Genomic DNA, 15,177 nt, shown 5'->3' on the forward strand with positions numbered 1-15,177 from the left:
GAAAATACATCTTCCAAAATATGGAAAGGGCTTTGCAAGTTGCAGAATTTCTATCTTACAATAGTTACCAGCCCCTGAAATTCCCATCTGCAGGGCTTGCAGCTGTTAATTTGGAATAATTAGCCTAATTATCTACTTACATACAGTGATGAGTGCTGATATTTATAATGTCTAAAAAGGCCTTCCTTCTGTTCTAGATGTTAACAGGAATCCTTGTATATGTAGTTTCTATCCACAGAGGAGTTAGGCTGCATATTACCATATGAATTTCCTTTTGCAAGAACAAGTGGCTTACAAGGTCTGGCTGCTGATCTGGTTACAGCTATTACAGAGAATGAGTCTCCTTCATAAGTATCATGCACTGTTGCTGTAAGGAGCACCAGGTTCAGAAAATTTGACATCTTTCAATTGTCCATCTACAGGTTCAATTTGATATCTTACATTACTCACCTAGGGTCTATTTTAATAGAGCATTTGGTACCTGACACTTACCACATGTTATGAAGCTGAACTGAGAGTGAATTCCAGAACCTTAGGAAGGATCCTAAATTCCCCATAAAGGCATGAAAGGTCCATCTTGTTAGCAATCAAAACGTAAATTGCAAAGAAAAATCTCAAATAGTTCTCCTTTCTTCGACTTACTGTATCTGATTACAGGCAGCAGAAAGGCCTTCTCTTATTTCCCTGTCAGATCTTAAAATCATCTTCTGAAGAAAAAACTTTGTTGGGTTTGTTTTGTTTTTTTTTCAAAGAACAGTAGCCTTATTCTTTCCTACTATGATAAAACAGCTGTGGAAGAGGAAGACTTTCTTGGTCACCCTCTAATCAATAATGTTTGGAGTGCTCAGGAAGAAGACCTAAGGCTCATAAATAAACTATTATGCTCTCCTCCTCTTTTTGTCACTCCCAGCCTTTTCATTAAGCACTCACAAATTGCCTGGGGAGGGCTAGTTAGGAGAGAGGGACTCCATTTAGACAACATGCTTTGTGATCAGGCATTTACCTAAAAAGAGGGAGCTTAGTTATACCCCCTAGGCCAAGCACTTACACAAATTTAATGTAAAAGGGTGTTAGGATAAAACTTGTGGAGCCTTTTAATAAAGAAAGAAGTGCCTTTGCTCTAAACTGATGTACATGCTGCTTCTCAGAATGCAATTCAGGAAACTGATTGTGGTGCTTGATAGTGTTTGACCTTCTATAGGTTAAAGAAACTGAACTGTCATCTTCACAGTGGGTATTCTAGAGACTTTGTTACTATAAAAACAAATTTTCTTGCTTTAGATGAAATGTCACTATCCTTGTTCTTTGTTAGAAGTTCATGTCTTAAAATACTCCTTATTACTAATTTTTTGGCTAAATACCTGCAGGGTCACATGACCAGTTAATGGCCATGAAAGTTATGATTTCTGAATTTTTTTCTAAATCTTATTTCTATCTCCCTTTTATAGAAACAGTACATAATTGTGTGAGTCTATTTCTTATTTTCCTTCTTTTATTATTTTATATTTTTTACACTGTGTTTTAATTTGATTAAAGTGGACCAGGCTGCCCAGGTAAGTAGCTGGATCACCATCCCTGGAGGTATTTAAGGTGCTTAGAGACACGGTTTAGTGGTGGACTTGGCAGTGCTGAGTTAAGAGTTGGACATAATGACCTTAAAGGTAATTTCCAGTCTAAATGATTCTATGTTTCTATTCTTCCTGTTGATTGTACTGATTCTGCTCTGACCAGTTCTGACAGAAGGATTTTGGACTCCTAACTGGACTTCAGCAGTAACTCTGTCCCCTGAGTCTCAGTAGGAAAACAGAACAGCATGTTGTCAGGGAAAATGGGGATGGATTTAACAAAACTACAGAACAAACTAGAAACCATGGAATTGATGAGGTTGGAAGGGACTCTGGAGGTCTCCAGCACAGCCTTTTGCTCAAAGTATGGTCAGGTACAGCAGGTTGCCCAGGACTGCTACAAAGATGGTGAAGGGCCTTGAGGAGAAGCTGTATGAGGAGTGGCTGAGGTCACTTGGTCTGTTCAGCCTGGAGGAGACTGAGGGGAGACCTCACTGCAGTTACAGCTTCTTGTGAGGGGAAGAGGAGGGGCAGACACTGATCTCTTGTCTGTGGTGACCAGGGACAGGACCTGAGAGAATGAACTGAAGCTGTGTCAGGCATCAGCCTGACAGAGCTCAAGGAACATTTGGACAAAGCTCTTGGGCACATGGTGTGGGTCTTGGGGATGGTCCTGTGCAGGACTAGGAGATGGCCTCGATGATCCTTGTGGGTCAGGGCAGGATATTCAGTGATAATTTGACTGTGTCCAACTGGGTTTTGAATATTTCCAAAGACAAAGACTCCACAACCTCTCTAGACAACCTGTTCCAATGCTTGACTACACTCAGGGGGAAATAGCTTCTCCTTATACCGTATGAGAAATAGGTAACCTAGGCCCCCTAAACCTAATTCTAGGAGTGTGAATATCTAATCTTGTATCTAAGCAATATTAATGAAAAACCTGGAAGAAAAAATGAAATATTCATTCTTCTGGATTTGACTATTGTAAATTTGATGCTTTTTTAGCTTGTTTCAGTTTAGGCTTTATCTAAAACAGTCAAAATGGCAACAGCCATTGACATTTCAAAATGGACCTGCTCCTGTTGTTCCACCCACTTCTATGGCATTTGCTCACAGGTCCCAGAATTTTAAAGATGTTCCACAACTAAACTGCTGATCTGCTCAAAACTCCTGATCACTTTACTATCTAAAACTCTTCTAAATAAAGGGCTTCAGCTGAGGGAGATGATTATCACTGCTTAATATATCTCATTCCCAAAGGTTAGGTGAGTATTATCTACCTCATAGGAGTTCTGAGAATTTTAATTAGCATGCAGATATAAAATTAACTGAAATATTGATTTTTACCTAAATCTTATTTTAGTAATACAAATTTCACATTTTACTAGAAGCAGAAGCTGTCTGCACATGGAATTACACTATACATGATGTGAAGAAGGATAAGATATGAAACACTGTTGGAGACACACAATTTTTGTAATTTTAGAGAAAGCCTAGCCAAGAAGATGACACAATCTGAAATGCAGGTAATAGGTTTTATCCCAGATCATATCTTAAAGAGCCTCAGAAAAACAGCCTTTGTGCCCAGCTGCAAGTAGACAAAAGCAAATTACAATCTTGGAGAGCAGACAGAGATGACTTTTTGCAATGGTAGAAAGTTTCCTTGATACTACAGTGGGAGATGGGAGCTGGACCTCCTGTGTTTACAAAAATTTCACTCAAGAAGAAACACCAAGCAACTACAAGAATATTTTTCTGAAGTTAATGGCACCAAGACACTCCCCTGTTTACTGGCTGTGCACTCTAGACCCTGCTGCTCAGGATTTTTGCAGCGGGGAAGAGTGCAGTATCTGAAAAGAGGAGTTTGTTTCCTCAGTAGCTAATCTTGTATCTACGACTCACCACAATTCTTGGTGTACATTTTTGACTAGTTTCCTCTGTGTGGCTTTTTTTTTTTTTTTAATGTGCTGATTCATTGTGCAAAGAACATGAATTACGCAATGAAGTCATTGAAAAATCTGTACAAAACATGTGGAGGGACTCCTCCTCACCACTAACAATGCCATTCTTCATAATTAGCTTTAATTTTCACATGCCACCCTCTACTCCTTGAACTTCTTGACAGCTCAGAAGCACAGAGAGTTCTTGAAGCATTCCCAAAGGTGTTGACACTGTCCATCAAGGCAGGAGCTAATTTGAGAAAACAAGAGTCATCTTTACCTTGCCAGCCATTCTCTCTGGGCTTTGCTCTGAACAGCCATAGTATTACAGAAAGAGGAAGGAAATAATGTAGATCCCAAATAATATATGCTTTACATTGGGTTGAAAACAACCTGACTTCAGGAATTTGGGATTTGGTAACAATCTGGACACCCATGCAGATCACAGAACACAAACATACTATTCCAGCTGGGAGACATTCAAACAGGAAAATCATTGTCAGCATTATTTGTTGCCTGATTTTATTCTCTCATGTGGAGTTCCAAGCAAACTGCACTAAGCAATTCCTGAAGGAAAGATTTCTGTTCAGTGTGCTAAAATTGCTTCTGTTTCCTAAAGAACTGTGCTCTTTTCACTTAAATGAGTTCACTTTTTAGAACTTATATCTCACAAGTGATGAATTAAAAACAAAAACAAAAAACCAAACAAGCAAACAAAAAAAGGGGAAAAAAAGAAAAAAAAAAAGAGAGAACCAGCACTATGTTTCCCAACTGGTTCTTCAGCAACAATGTGAATTGTAATTCGAGGATTGCTAAATACTGTAATTGCAATTGTAACTGCTGTGAGGACTTTGTGGCTTTGTTTATACTATTTGGGTGAAAGTGGGCCAAATTCCCACCTCATTACCATCTGTGCTCATATTGATGGCACAGATCCTTGCAGTTCAGCCACCTGCAAAGCCTCTCCTGTGTTGCTGGGTCTCTCGGGGACCCTCAGGACTCTCTGCTGTTTTGACTTGGTGGAGCAAGGTGCAGTCAGATGAGAGTCATGGGCTGTTCCACACTGTGGATGATTTTAGCCTGCTAAGTTCACTGAGGTCTTGTGCCAAAGCTTTAATATAAGATGAACTTGAACTGAAGGGAGGGCTTGGCCTGTACTTACATGAGAACCTGTTTATAATTTCTGAATCTAAGACACAAAACCAGCAGAGTTTCAATTAAGAAAACTGTGTGCCAGTTGGCTGCATATTTCCTGTGGTATGTAATCAAGGACACTACTTTGTGGTCAGCTCAAGTCACTTTAAAATTATATTACCATTAACTTCAATGGGGCAGGTTTTCCTTAAGCAATATTCAGCTTTTCAAGCAATGCTAGTAATGATCAAATGACCTAGAGTGCTACCTGAAAAATTACTCTAACAATAGTAATAAGTAAAAGGCAAGTGTGCAGCTGAGCTGGTGAGTTGCTCCAACTCACTGGGCTGCTGCACAAGGAGAGAAAAGGATGCAAATGGTGTGGTGACTGCCTTAGGACTGGACAAACACAGGTCAGTAAAGAGCCACTGCCTTGCCTGGAGGTTGCTGCCCTGCAGCACTTCACTCCCCTGCAGTGGAGCAATCTTTACCTCTGAAAAAGTGTGGCCACCAAGAACGCACTCTGGCCTGTGATAAGTACTGAACCAACCTGTGCTCAGGAGGGAGTTTAGAAAAAAATTGGCTAGCTTGGATGAAAAAACTGCCTGAGACCTGCTGAGCCATATAACAGTACTGAGAATCAGAATGCAGTGCCAAAGAAACCATCCTGACACTATTTAATTTGATAGAATAGATGTAGCATAATTATTTTACTAATGGAAATTCACAGAAACATCAAGATCGAAACTTGGAACTTTGCATGTGTGCCACAACAAGTAGCTTCTCTGCCGAGAATGGGTTTGTACCCAGAGTTCGTTTTCCTGAATCTTTTGGGCCAGCTCATAGTTACATTTTACTTTAAATATTTCTCTATAAATTGAATTAAATGCAAATTCTGCTAAAACCAAGCATCAAAAGGCTAAAGACTTAAACAGAATTGCAGCCTGTCTCTTACAACAGGTGAAAGGGAGCCATGAATAAAGCCAGGACTCAGCTGGGCTGCCTGACTGACAGGCAGCAGACAGGGCCCAGGGGACCACAACATCAGCAACTGAAGCTGACTACAAGTTTTTCTGAGTTGGGCAGGACCCCACAGACCATTCATTCAAGGTTACAGAAGTATAAAGTAAGAGAAAAATAATGCCCCTAAAAAGAAGAAAAGGAGAGGTCCTCCCAAAAAACTTACAATGCACAGCACCTCTGAAACCACAGAGACTAAGAAGCAAGGTCTCCAGTGTTGCAGAGCTCTTATAAGGCTACAGAGAGCTGAACATAAAAGGCAGCATATGCAGGGTTGAATCAGAAACTGACCTGTAGTAAACAATCTTATTTAACTGAAGCAGGGAATGATATAACTTTTTTTTTTTCAGTTTGTTACAGGTCTACTACTGAATGTCTTTAAAACACAAATATTTTAAAGGCTATTTAATAGCTATATTTGCCTTTCATAATTTTTCTAATTTTAACTAATGATTGACATAATGTTTTGAACAGTTAAGTCTAGATGACTGTAATTATCTAGCTTCCAGAACAAAATGAGTATGTTTTTTCTTTTCTATCTATTATGTAATGCTTAGCAAGAGTATCTGTATCTGTATCTAGTATCAAAAGTATCTGCATACTTTTCAAAAAGTGTTCCCTACCAAAGTACCAGGAAACTTGTCCATATGGACAATGAGCTATTTAAATACATTTGCAATTCCACTTTAAAAACCAAGCTTTAAGCACAGGATTGTAAGATGGCCAAACCCAGAAAAAACAATAACAAATTAACATTTCTGAATACTTCATCATTTTTACAGTCACCTCCTTGCAGGAAAAATGGCATGGACTGCTCAAGAGAGGAGCTGGGTCTGCCCTTGACAGCAAGCCTGTGGCCTAAGAGAGTGTGCAGTCATTACAGCCCCAAGTATATGTTCCTGGCAGTCTCCTTCACCAGATGGCCTGACTGTACATAATAGTAAGTTACTCCTGTATGAAAACTTCTTCAGATCCAGTGACACCTTTGAGTAACAACTGCAAAGGTCAGCCTTCAGCTTCAGTGAAGTGAACATGGAAAAACAATTTGGCAACACACTTCTAACATCATAAAGGAGGACAACTCCCCCTGAATAAAGGGCAGTGGGATCATGGCCTCCCTTTTCTACTCACAGCTTTGACATTTCCACAGTAATAGGGACATGTTCTGGCAACTTTGAGAAATACTAACTCTCAAATCTTTCTACTCTTGTTTGGAAAAAAAGAACATCAGTAATTCATTTCATCCAATATGAGGGTCCTAGTACATGGGCATGGAAGCAGTGCACTGTATCACTGATTAACACAGTAATTCAAGATACCAGTGACTTGAGACAGCTCTTTGGTCAGAGCTTTGCTTTACAATATCACTGATTGAATGCATTTATTTAAATTTTTTAAATTTTATTTTCTCCTCTTGAGAGGGGTATTTAAGTAGTCTGGGATTTGTGATACAAAAAGCCATCAGCATTCTGTAAATACAGAGAAGTGTAAGCTTTATTACTCCTCTTTATTTAATGCTCCACAAGATGTCACAGGCTGACATTAACACTGTGAATGGGCTGTAGTGCAAAAAGTGTCCCTTCATTTCCTTATTGTCTGGGCATTACCTGTTTGTCTTGCACATTTCTGCTGCTGACTGGGAGGGCATAGGGGTGGATGAGACATCCTTGTGGGACTGGAATGGGCTGTAGAAAGCCAAATGATACAGCATTTGTCCATGCTGATCTAGGATGCAGACTGCCCTGCTACCCTACTGTCTATACTAGCTTTTCCTGCTGTGGAAACAACGCGGTTAATTCTGGAGTTAGTGGCTGGTCATAAATCATTGTGAAGGCAGCGTGGGTGGTAGGGATTTGGATGTGAGTGTCAAAACTCTGCTAGCTCTGGGTAGTTCCACAGTGTGCACTCACTGGTAGAGGATTGGATGTAGTTTCTGCACTTCATACATGGCTTTTATGTCAAGTAAACAGATACAATATAATTTCACAAAGATGGAGTGCTGAGAAAAGTGCATTGAGTTCCAATATGTCTATCCTTGCAAATCAGAGGGAGAGTGCAAAGCAGTCATGTGCCTCACAAGGGCAGTTTCATTTGTGGGAATCTGTGGGAATCTGTATTCCCCAGCAGAGTTCTTGGGGAAATGTAACTGTAGGCTTAAGGCCTATTTATCCATTAGCTTGTCCTCAAAGACTTTCTCTGTGTAGCCTTAACTTAAACCAGCAAAGACCCTTGTTGAAACTGCTGGGTTTCTTATTTTTCTTTTTTAAAGAGACCAGCTCTGTGCTTTTCTTTCATTCTGTAGAGTACACAAGCTGACATTATTATCCACATGCTTAGCAGTGCCTCTGCTGTAACCGATGACGCTCGTACTTAAATGCACTAGGAAGACAGGAGTGGGCTGAAGCCATTTTTAGAACAACATGCTATTTCCTTTTTTAGTGCTGACTCATTCACTGTACCTTGTGGTATGTTTACCCTAATTGCTTGCTGCTTTGGAGGCTGTTGAATGGGTGAGGAAGGAATATTAATCAGTGACATCACGCTGTGCTCCAGAGCTACAGTCATGGTGAGTGTGATGCCCTTGCCTATCTTTTGGCTCTGTGGTAGGAATTATTTTTCTTTAGCTAGCATTCAAAGTTATTTCAGTTCTGGAAACTGTAAACGACTCTTTTGTGCACATCCTTTCAGCACAGTTATCTAATTCATATACTTTTTTTTTTCTGTTAAAAATCTTTGCTCCTTGCTAGTAATCATATCAGAGTGGAATTAATCAAAGTCATTGCACTGTACACATGTGAAACCTAATTAGCCAAAACAGCTGATGAAGACAGAGGAGATCTCACAGCTCATTTATCTTTTTCTTAACGTATTATATATTGAAATTAAAATGACTTGGAAAACATTAGCAGCCACTATGGCTAAAACTATACAAAAGTGTGCATTATCGCATGTGTGTTCTACTTGGGCTGTTTTGCCTGCTGAGAGTTTGGTGCCCAGAAATGTTCAATTTGTCTGCATTCGAAATAGAAACTTACGGCCCATACATAATAACTTCAGCTAATCATTCACAAGATATGGTCTGATAAATGCTGTTAGTGTACAGTTACAAATGGTTGCCCTCTGCTCTTGAGGTGGTAGTTGACCGACTGATTGACATTACAGCCCTCCCAAATTAGCTTCTCACTCTTGCCCTCTCCCTTGTCCCTGTGTGTTCCTATCATGTCCACTATAGAAGGAGTGATGCAAATCTGATCTGAGTTTTAAATGAGGAAAATAATCACTATTTTATATAGATGTATTTAATGTTGAAATAAACAAAATTAGTTGTCTCAAACTATCCACTTTAGGACTAGATGGCCATCCATGCTTGAAAAAGGCATGTTGGCTGAATCACCTCTGACTTACAGCACTACACTCCCACTCCAAGGACAAGCTTTAGCTGCAATGACTCTGTGTGGAGAAGGGAATCTGAAACCCTAAAAGAGGAACCAGAGATTAAGCTTGGACATTTACCGGGTTAAAGAAATACTTGCTTTCAACTCTAGGACATGACTGAAGCATATAATAAGCAGACACCTTCAAAATCCCTTGTCTTATCTCCTGCTTCTAGGCACTTGTTAATTTGCTAGTGGCTTCCTTTTTAGAAAGAAAATTCCTATATTCACTCTTCAGAGTTTCAGTTTGAAGGAAAAGAAGCTCAGTAATTATGGTGGAAGACAAAGTGGAAGCCCAGAAACATAAGACAGAAAACAAAGTCTCAAGCACAGGTCTAGGACTGCCACGGCCTTTCAGTTTGAGATTCTGCATATCAAGTCTCAGTGGAAAACAGAAGTAGAAATTTTTCGTGCAGCTACTGAAAAAATAATAGGAAGAAAACCAATAGATAGAAAAGTGAGTTGGCTACTGAGAAACCTCACATAAGTAGGTAGTAGAACAAAAGCCATGTATATACATATAAAAAATGGATAATACTAATATACAAACATAGAAATTAATTTTTGTTATTCTAAGATATGCTTATGTATTTGTGTATTCATTGACGGACTATAATTTCACAGCTTTATTTTAAAAAGAATTAATATTAGCTGACATTAGTCAGGACAAATGTATTTACTATCACTTTAAAAATAGACTCTATGAAAGGCCTTGGGCTTTTATGCTAATTTGTTCACTTGTGCTCCTCAGGGAAATCTGTTGCTGCACATCTACTTCATAATCCCTTGAATTCTCATTGCCATCTACTTTTGCGCAAGGCAGTAAACTCTCCTGAGTAGGGATTGTGACATGTTTCTCTGTTTTTCTCAGTTTCTAATGATTATTTTTATCCAATTCAGGGATGTTTCTTACACTGCCATAGGAAAAGTTAAATATCCCTCCTCAGTTTTGCAGACAGAGCAGTTGAAGTGTGCAGTGATTAACAAATTACATTTCCTGGGTCAGAGAGAAAGTTTCTGGCAGAGCTAATAATGGGACATATTTCTGATCTTAATGATTACATCGTGACAACCCAACATCCCTCAAAGTAGAAGTTTCAAAACCAAGCATTTACTTATGACATTGACAGCATGAAGTCCCCTCAATTTGTTTGCTGACCTTGTCTAGTGAATAAGCCAGCCACTCAGTCTGAAGGATATCTATGCTCTGAATGGCATATTCTGATATGATGAAACATATGTTTTATTTTAATATTTTATAATGAGAATATTTCTGTTATAGAATTCCTTGTATTATTGCTTTGGACACAAGTATAGATTCCTTGTGGTAGTAACTGAGCACTTGAGTCTTAACACATTTCCATTATAGGATCCCTGTGAATAGGGAATGGGTATTATCCCATTTTTAGAGGCTCTTCTAAACAAAGATCACAAAGTCACTATGCAGCAAAAAATTTGAATTCGCATCTCCTAGATTTTAAGCTGGATAAACCTTCCCAATTACTGAATGAAAACTCCTTTCTGTAGTAATTGTAATTCACAAAAAGCATTAAAAAAAAGATTGTAAAGAAGTGTGCTTTCCTGACCCCTAGGCTTGTCACTGGGCTTGATCTAAAGCTTAGCAATAGCCAAATTAGTTTGTGAGCTCATCTTTCACATTCACATGAGGATGCTGATATAAGTTGGGAGTAGGGAGAAGCCAATGAAAAGTAAAAAATTGATGGCTTCTGCAAAGACAAATGAGATGTAGGGGTGGGGGGAGGGGGAAGAAGAAACAATGAAATGTGATTGAGAAAGAAAGCAGTAAACTCAAAAGAGATATAGAAGAACCAGAATTGTCAGAGTAGAAGTATAATGGGAAGGAACAGAACCACTCATATTTAAACTTCTCTGCAATGTCACAGCTGTTTGCATGGTTTTAGAACATAGACACCTCACACAGAGTGGAAGTCTGCACATGACGCACTTCCAGTTCTGGGTCCTTGAGTTAGATCAAAAACTTCCAGGGAAGTGCAGTCTGTTTTACATACATGAGAATGTACTTGGATATGATAAAATACCACAGCTGTCAGTCTAAATTGGAATCAATTTGCATGGTAATGCTCTGAGGGCTGCAATTTATTTTCCTTTCTCTGCAATCAGAAACTTTCCCTGCTTCAGTAGAAAAGATTGATCCTTGATGTCTGCATATGCATTTGAAAAGATCTGGCTCTCCAAGTGTGACTCATTGCTATTGGACACCTATGGCTCTGAGAGGAGAGTTCTGCACAGAAGCACAGTCATTTCTGCGGGCCCCAGAGAAACTGAAAATCTCCAAATACAATTCTCACATTAGCATGATTTCCTCATGTTAATGTGAGAACTGGTGACGTTCCAGAGAAAGAGGAGTTCCTTAAAAAGAAATAGAAGAGAACACACTCAGAACAATGTGAGCTTTGTAGGCCATACTTAGTAAAATTACTAAAGGAATATTTGTATATGTGACAAAGCTAGCTGAAGAAGTCATCCTCTGAGGTACTCTCTCATTTCTGCTCATCACCCACTGGAGTTGTCTGTATAATCTGATGTGCTTATGTCACTTGTGATGGGACTGTGCTGGACATAGACCAGGTAAATTATGCAAATGTCTAAAAATAGTATTTGGGAATGTATTTTTTAAACCCATGTAACTTTATGATCCAGATCATTTGGCAGCATGAGAAAGAGTTACATTAGCATGACTTTGGGGTGGCAAATGGCATCAAGCAGAAGGTATTAAAATTTAAATGTAGGAGAGAGTGGGAGCTTTTTTGTTGCTGCAAGAGAAAACATGTAGAACGCCATCAAAACCAGTCCAAGGCCCAAGCCTGAACCAGCTCTCTCCCTGAGGTACCCAGGTACCTTTTAACACAAATGTCTTTATAGTATGGTTTCAGAAGAGGCTCAGTTCAATATGATCCTGGGTGATATGATCACTAAAAAGAAATATGCAGGTGATCATTACCACAACAAAGCAATTTGGTACCCCAGTAAATCCATTCTTCTGTTACTTCAAAAACATGGAGAAAAGGAATAAAAGAACAAAAATAGGATTCCCCACAGCCTGTTTTTAAAATTACTCATTCATAGATGTACTTGAAACACTTTTTCTTAGCTCTCGGACTGTTGAGAGAACTGCTCCTTTTTTGGTGTGATATATATATATTTCATTAAGGTGTTCAGTGTGTATTCCAAAGATGAAAACACATATACTGACCTGAAATTAATTTATATCACACCTGTTTTATAGTTTTTTATCTGTGGTCTATAAACAAAGACAAAAGCCAGGGATTTCTCACTTTAATGGAATATCTGATATCTGCATTAGGAGAGCCATACAGAAATTCTTTGAGAGGTACCTTTGTATATTTTTTAGGATGACTATGGTATATACTGTGATGCTCTTTTCATTAAAAATCACAAGAAAATCTTCCTCTTACCTGAAGGTAATGGCACGGCCTCAAGGAAGGTTTGATTTCCTGATGAACCAGAGGCTTATCTAAGTTCAGTGATGACTTGCGATAAGCTTCTTTAGCCTGACTTACTGTAAGCGTGGACCAAGAACTCCTTTTCATATATTTACTATCAGGGGTCATTGGTAGCCCTTCACAAGCCGAACACTTCACATCATTGTTACTTTTGGAAGTCTTCAATGAGAGATCCCCAAAATGCCCCTGGAGTGCCTCAGGATAGCAATGGGATATATGATCTGCATGGTGCCTATTTACCACACTAGGGGTTCGGTAAGTGCTATCGCTGTCCAAATTATCATCAGAGCTCCACCAGCTACTCATTCCAGATTTATGCTTGCCTTCTGGTTTTCGCTCCTTACTTTTACTCCTTTTGCTATGCTTGGAATGGTGTCCATGATGATGATCATCACCTCGACTATCTCCCTTTGTTCCATTAACATTGCCCTTGGATGATCCTTCCAGAGAATGAGACTTAGTAAAAAGTTTCTGTACGGAATGAACAAGATGGCGTATCCTTCCCGGGCTCTCACTGCGTTGTTCCGCAGCTGTTGAGGTCCGCTGGTACTGTAAAGTGTGAAACCCATCCCGGTGAAGAGGAAGTTGTTTCTCAAATTGGTCCAAAAGATTTGCAGGAATACGGTTAATCTTAGGGTTACCGTGAGACATGGCGCAGTCGTCTCTGGAGTCGTAATGTGAGCTGTAGTGCATTCTGGGGAAAGTGCTACTTGACATGTGATCGCCCATTACCATGGGCATCATCATGCACTCAGAATGAATGGAGCTGCGTGGGGAGCAACGGTGGTGGTCCAGCGGGCAACTCTCCGTGGGGCTGAGAAGATACGATGGCCTCGGCTCCTGCCCATGGTGGATATGGTCGTGGGTATGGTCACAATCTTCAGGGGATGCTAAGCCACAAGTATGAGCTGAACATAACTGTGGTTGATTGCGACTACCAGATAATCCTTTCATATTCCTCGGAGCAGGAGAGTATCTTTCTTCATTGAAGTGCGGAGAAGGCGACCATGAGTACTGCTGGTCTGTCATGAGAACATATAAAACCTGTGTTATGTGTCTGATTAAAAGATTAACTTGAAAATTCCAAGTATATTGAAAACCTAAACATTTTTTCTCTCTCACCTTGGTGGAAAGTCTCACCATTCATGAAATTTCTTCCACCATTTTAAAACTGATTAAAATTGTTCACTATGAGTAAATTATGGGGTGAATACAGCCTCCTTTCTCTTTGCAAAATTGTCTGCTAGCAATTCTAGATATTATGAAGCTATTTATTGTGTAAATTTACTCAAATTTAATGGATACATTCAAGTATTCAGTTTATTATTTAATATTTAAAGCTCATATGTCAAGCTTTGTGGCTAATCATTTAAGTTACATGGGTCTAGTTTCTATTTTGGCGGCTTCACTGTTGGATGTATAAAATGTATCCTTTCTCCATGGAGTCATTTTTGTACCATAAATTGAACTTCATTTTCTTCAATGAATCTCAGCTTCATGATCCTAAGTTCACTCTTCGTAAGTATAAATAATAAACAGCAAGAAGAAAAAAGTATGAATGTCCTGAAATGAAGCTAAATTTTTGTATCGCTAGACAGTTCATCAATAAGCTTTTCATACTATTTGAACGTCTGTTATCCTTAGTCCAGAAGTATTGCTATTACCATACATCTATGTATTCTCTATTAGGCAGTTTTCCCCTTTTATGACCACACTACAAAATATTTACTTAATTACTCCAAGTTATTCCTGAAAAAAACCAAATATGTTTAGGTATAAAGCTATGGGGTTTTATATACTTGATTACTTGTTGCTATGAATCATGTGCTCCAAGTTGTGGTTATTATGCAAGCATGATTGCTATAAAAGAGTAGCTTGTAAGCAAAGATTTTGATACTTAAGCCTTTGATTTTTTTCTCTCATACAATTTCTTGCAGCTGTCAAATGTTACAAACAGAAAATTAAAAACAATCCCAGAAATACTTCAATTTCATTTTCTCATTCACTTTCCCTCTTCAATTTCAGCTTATTTAAGAAACATTTCAATAGCAGACAAAGAGATAAGATGCAAGATAATCCTTTAGAGGATAAGACAGATGTGTAAGTGTTTATACAACCCATTTAGCACAGCCTTTCCGCAAATTTGCTCTAAGAATCTAAATAATCTTGCACAGGTGGTTGATACAAGGAAGTTGCAGGTCCCAACCAGAAAGGAAGCCAGAGAATATCTATTAACTCGACACTTGAAACCAGGCTGTAGAGATAACACAGTAATTGACAGCACTTTGTTTCTAACCATATGACAAAATTCTTTTAAACCATATTTCCACTGCTGGTGAAAACTCAATGCCTGGATATGGTCATGAAACAGATCAATACTCAACGTCTCTAATTTTATTCAACTGATATGTGCTACATCATGGTACCCTCATTACATAAGGCAGTTGGTTGCAAGTCTTTAGCATCAGCTATCCCATAACCTAAATGCTGTATATTTCCTATTGTGGGATATGCTTTGATAATTTTATTACACCCTAATTTCAATAGAGTTGTTAATTTTAAAATTAATGCAACA

The 15,177-nt window shown here is 38.9% G+C and overlaps 1 protein-coding gene across 1 annotated transcript in view; it reads right to left on the reverse strand.

Moving 5' to 3' along the window:
- The window catches only part of DLGAP2 (DLG associated protein 2), a gene marked incomplete at its 3' end in the record, with an annotated part of 81,572 nt that extends 68,001 nt beyond the window's left edge, over positions 1-13,571 (reverse strand). The window contains exon 1 of the mRNA XM_083857598.1: positions 12,555-13,571. Within this exon, the coding sequence (XP_083713724.1) occupies positions 12,555-13,556 (1,002 nt within the window). The 5' untranslated portion in view covers positions 13,557-13,571. The remainder of the gene's footprint in view (positions 1-12,554) is intronic.
- Between the last annotated feature and the right edge of the window lie 1,606 nt (positions 13,572-15,177).

This window comes from Zosterops lateralis (assembly GCF_965231275.1).
Source record: "Zosterops lateralis genome assembly, chromosome: 3".
Taxonomy (NCBI): domain Eukaryota; kingdom Metazoa; phylum Chordata; class Aves; order Passeriformes; family Zosteropidae; genus Zosterops; species Zosterops lateralis.